Source organism: Aristolochia californica, unplaced genomic scaffold (assembly GCF_029961685.1).
Source record: "Aristolochia californica isolate CCGP_79_NKW_82.1479 unplaced genomic scaffold, dmAriCali1.0.hap1 SCAF_12, whole genome shotgun sequence".
Lineage (NCBI taxonomy): Eukaryota > Viridiplantae > Streptophyta > Magnoliopsida > Piperales > Aristolochiaceae > Aristolochia > Aristolochia californica.
The window spans coordinates 14,174,914-14,179,565 of NW_027181793.1; the positions used below are offsets into that span (position 1 = coordinate 14,174,914).

General features: G+C 37.6%; 1 protein-coding gene across 1 annotated transcript; it reads right to left on the reverse strand.

The window, feature by feature from the left end:
* Positions 1-476: 476 nt before the first annotated feature.
* LOC137946192 (RING-H2 finger protein ATL7-like) lies at positions 477-4,022 on the reverse strand. The gene is made up of 3 exons (XM_068792403.1): positions 3,006-4,022; positions 2,828-2,913; positions 477-1,243 (listed from the first exon to the last, which is right to left on the reverse strand). Exons 1-3 carry the CDS (start codon positions 3,204-3,206, stop codon positions 664-666), a joined length of 867 nt encoding a protein of 288 aa, XP_068648504.1. The 5' UTR covers positions 3,207-4,022; the 3' UTR covers positions 477-663.
* Between the last annotated feature and the right edge of the window lie 630 nt (positions 4,023-4,652).

Consider the following 4,652-nt stretch of genomic DNA (forward strand, 5'->3'; position numbering starts at 1 on the left):
TAAGATGATAAGGTTTTAAAAACTGAAATTTAATAACAGATCACATCTTAACCTTCATTCTCATCTTGTCGTTTCCCTCCACTTGCTTGTTAGCGTTATCCATAATAAAATCTTCTTCAGTAATGCTTGCCGAGGTCATGTCTTTTGCTTGCCATGTGCAAATGTTTGACACAGACTCTTCTGAATGAATTCCAGGATTTTGGATTAAACAAAGAAGCAACAGACTGAAGCCTGCCAGATCATCTAACCGACAAACACTAGCTAGGGGAGCTAAAATGTCACTGAGTGCAGATCACTCTTTAATACTACCGAGAAAACAAACACTGACTAGGGGAGCTAAAATGAAATTTACCTGTGTTTTTACAGAGATGTTCATTCGCCAACAGTTTTTCTTTCAGCTGCAAAAGAACAACTGTGGTAGAGCTTTTTAATAAGAATCTGCAGAAGATGCTTATATAGTTAAGCAATATCTGGTCGCCGCCTCCACATTATAGTAATACATGAGTGTTCATATCCAGATCGTCACATGAAGACCAGCTTTTGGTTCATTGGCATTCATGTAATGAAACTGAGGATAGTTACTTGGCACATTGAAACCCATCTCAACAGGAATTCAGATATGAATATGGTATAATACAACAGATTACAATGCCTAAAGGTCTCTCATACTTTCTCCAGAGCACAGTGACAATGCACGTCATTATCAGATCTACTTTGTTCAACCTCTGCATCTTTTGTTCCAATCTGAAAATCCTCTAGTTGACTCTTACTACTGGTACAAGTCTCTATATCCACTACGCTTCCTACTGAAGGTCCGTGCTGGGTCTCGTCTTTGTTCCTGCTTCCAACTGAAGGTCTGTGCTGGGTCTCTTCTTCGTTCCTGCTTCCTACTGAAGGTCTGTGCTGGGTCTCGTCTTCATTCCTGCTTCCTACTGAAGGTCTGTGCTGAGTCTCGTCTTCGTTCCTCTCCGAAGAGAGTCCACCACTGTCACTCTCTCTGACACCCCTGTCGATATTCATCTCTGAGGGGAAATGGCTGTCCCTCTGGCTCTGTATGGGTTCTTGTGTATCAAAAGGGACAGAGCTGGCTTTAGGCGAGGGGAGGAGTGAAACTCTGCATAAAGGGCAAGTGGTGTTTTTAGCAAGCCAATGATCAATACATTCCATGTGGAATGTGTGTCCGCATGATGGTATTTGTTGAAGACGATCATTAGCCTGGTAGTCCCCAAGGCAAACGGAGCATCTGCAATGGATGGAAAGCTCCTGTGTTAGTCCTAAATCTATGTCAAGAAATTATTTTTCAAGAGTCTACACTATCCAACAATCTTAGAACAGTTCATATCCATGTATACAACAGGAGACTGAGGAAAAGGGTAATGACATGTGTAGACTAAAGATTCAGTTTCTAATTTGTTTATATGAACACGAAGTTGAAAATGACATTTACCAGGCTCAGTTTTATTCAAACTTTAATCAACAAGCAAATAACCACATCTCTTATCATCCATGAAACACAGTTTTCCTCTTTAACTGCTGCTTTTACAATAGTATCCCTGCAGTAAGTTAACTAGTAAGCTTGATGCAGAGATATGAATTGGTATCCATTTACCATAGTTTACCATGACAAGTAGTAAGGGTGAGTAGGTTCTACAATTTTAAGGGCTTTCTGGATAAATGGTAAGCCAGTTAAAGTATTAACTTCAGCTCACAGCAAGGTTATGATTTCAATAGCTTGCTCTACAAACTAAGAACTAAACAAAAGTGGTAAGAAAAGAGAACATTAAAAGTTCAGTAACAGATAGAAAATGGAAGTTGCCTGCAGTTTCTGGACATGAAAACTGGAACATAGTAAGCATATGGAAGTAGAATAGCAGTTAAACAAATGACAAAACCTTCAAGGGACTAAATATTTGTGGAGGTATCCTATTATAGGCACCATCAGAAAATATCAGTCTCCAAAAAATTCATACTCAGACTGTCTATAGAGTCAGCATAGATGGTCATGTTGGTGACCACTTAGACAAAATAATTAAAAAAAGAGAACTTTTTCTTTTCTTTGGATGACCAATTCTACTAGAAGATTTCCTACTTATACCCACAAAGGTTGAATCACAGAAGTCTAAAACAGATTCCAACAGTTCCTTTTGCTGTACCTACATTTCCTCAATTCGGCCAAATCTCACTAAATCTGCAACCATAATCTTAGAAAAGTGTATGGCAGTTACTCGAAGGTGCTCACTCAAACACCGTTAGTTGAATATTACTTAGTGAATTGTTTTTCTTCTAAGTTTTTACAAAAGCTTTTCTTTATGGAGCTTTCTTAGCACATGCCAGTGATTACGACATAATAACCTGAACCATCCTCAAATATTCATCCAGTTTCTTCGGATGCAGTTTAGAAACTAATGCCAGGTGCAAATTAAGCATCTCAGGCTCCTTCATTCCACGGCAGTAGCATGAGATGCAGTAAACACCTGCTCTACGAGGCACAATAACACAGGAAAGACATAAAAGGCTCAATCTCTCTCCTTGAAAAAGTAATCATTCCACAAACAAAGAAAAAGCAAAAAGGGATACTAAAGTAGAACTGTCTAAACGGAAAACAAAGCAGAGGAGCATTTCATCTAGCTACCTTAAATATAATATTTTATAAAAAACACAATAACCTCCATTACCAACATTTCCTTATCTGTATGCAAACCATTTGACTCTGACACGTCAAAGTCATAAGCCAATGGAAATTTCACCAAATTTCTATGAAATCAAACTTCCAACTCAATAAGAGCAAAATTGAAGATTCGACGAAGATAAGTGAGGAAGCACTTACTGGGTATCTTTGACTAGGAAACTCTCCTTGAATATGATAACGGGAAGCATCTCTCTGACTTCCTTCTTCAAGCCTGATGCTGAGGGCTAAATAGAACAATTTAAAGCAAATAATAACTATACACATGCATGTATAAGAGAATGAAGTTAGAGAAAATACAGATAAGTAGGCATCTTACTCTAGCACCAGCTCCCGTGGTTTGATATGTGTTCCTCATCCTCAATGATGACCAGTCTACTCTCCGTCGTCGAAGATAAAACAAATAAAATAACAATAAAAGAATAAAAGTAAAAAAAATGGGAACCGAAAAGATGAAAGCTTGGTAAAGTTTCAACTCAGGTGAAGCTGCTGAGCAGCAAGGGTGGGGGTCTGCAGACATCACCAAACTATCGCAAACCCAAAGCGTAAAATTCCACGAACAGATAAAAAGGAAGAAAAAAAAATGTAAAACGAGTCCAATCAGAGAAACCCCAATTCAAGGATACAGCCGTTCACCGGGGTTCCCTCAACAAAAAGATACATAATACACATTATGAAACTAAGATTACATTAGACAGAACTGTAAATATAAATGTAGCCTGAATTGAATAAAACGCAAAAAAAAAAAAAAAATCCAGAAGATCGATGATTTCAACTGCAATAAAGAACGTTCTAATAAATTCAATACATCAAGGGGACAACACAGAATACACAATTAAGTGAAAAGAAAAGGCACCAACTAGTTATTTTCGGTTAGAATGACAACTTAAAAGACCTCGATATATAGCAGGAATCAGATTAATGTCGCGAAATAGCTAAGTTAAACTTCGGAGTATCACGGAGGCCACAGATCTGATAAAAAAAAAAGGGGCCAGTTAAAAGAATCAAACAGCAGAACCCTTTTCCCACCTGAATACAAGATCTTTTTCGGTAGGAAAAAAAATTCGAAAGATCATCACGGCAAGGATCTTGAAAAGAACCCAACCAAGAGCTACTATGGTTAGACTGAACAGCACTCTAAAGAGGTAATTGCCTGCTGCTAAAAAGGATTCGAAGATCTACTGAGTTCAGCCCAGAAAAAAAAAAACGAATATTAGCCTTCAAAAATAAAATAATCAACTTAGTAAGAACGGTTTATATCCAGTATAACCGACGTCACCAAACCACATTAACCCCTCGAACGGCCTAAACGAGATGTGCCCGTCCATTAGTTCCAAACGAGACAACAGCCATATGAATTGGGAACGGAAGAATTAATTAAACATACAGATTTGAAGTGTTCCCTCCAGAAAGTACCTGAATAGTAGCCATCGCATTAGTTCTTGGTTTTATTAAGGCTTTGTTAAAGAATTATAGATATCTATTATTAAATTACATAAACACCCCTTCATGGGTATGAGATTGGTGAGGACACCACTCAAGTACCGCGGATTGCAAGAGTCTATACCAGAAGATATCGGACCAAGATGGGAACCACCACATTGTGGTTGGGTAGTGAGTTTTTTAGGACAGAAGAGATGTTATTTTATAATTTTATTATTTACATTTTGTAGTCCTTAAAATGTAATTATTTTATTTATTCACAGGTATTTTTGTCATTTTGAATTGTCAATTAGGATTTTTTAGCTCTATTTAAACTTGTATTGTTTGAGATTGAAGACAACATTGATTTTGAAGAATTTTTCAGTCTGGTATCAAAAAAGCATGTTTCAAGCCTCGATCCTCGGACCCGTGGGTTGTGGGCCCACGCTTCTGCTGCACCCTAAGTCATAGAACTAGCATGTTGTCCACCATAATCATTCAGGTTACTGGTGTTAGACTTGATGTCTAATAATAATAAAATAAA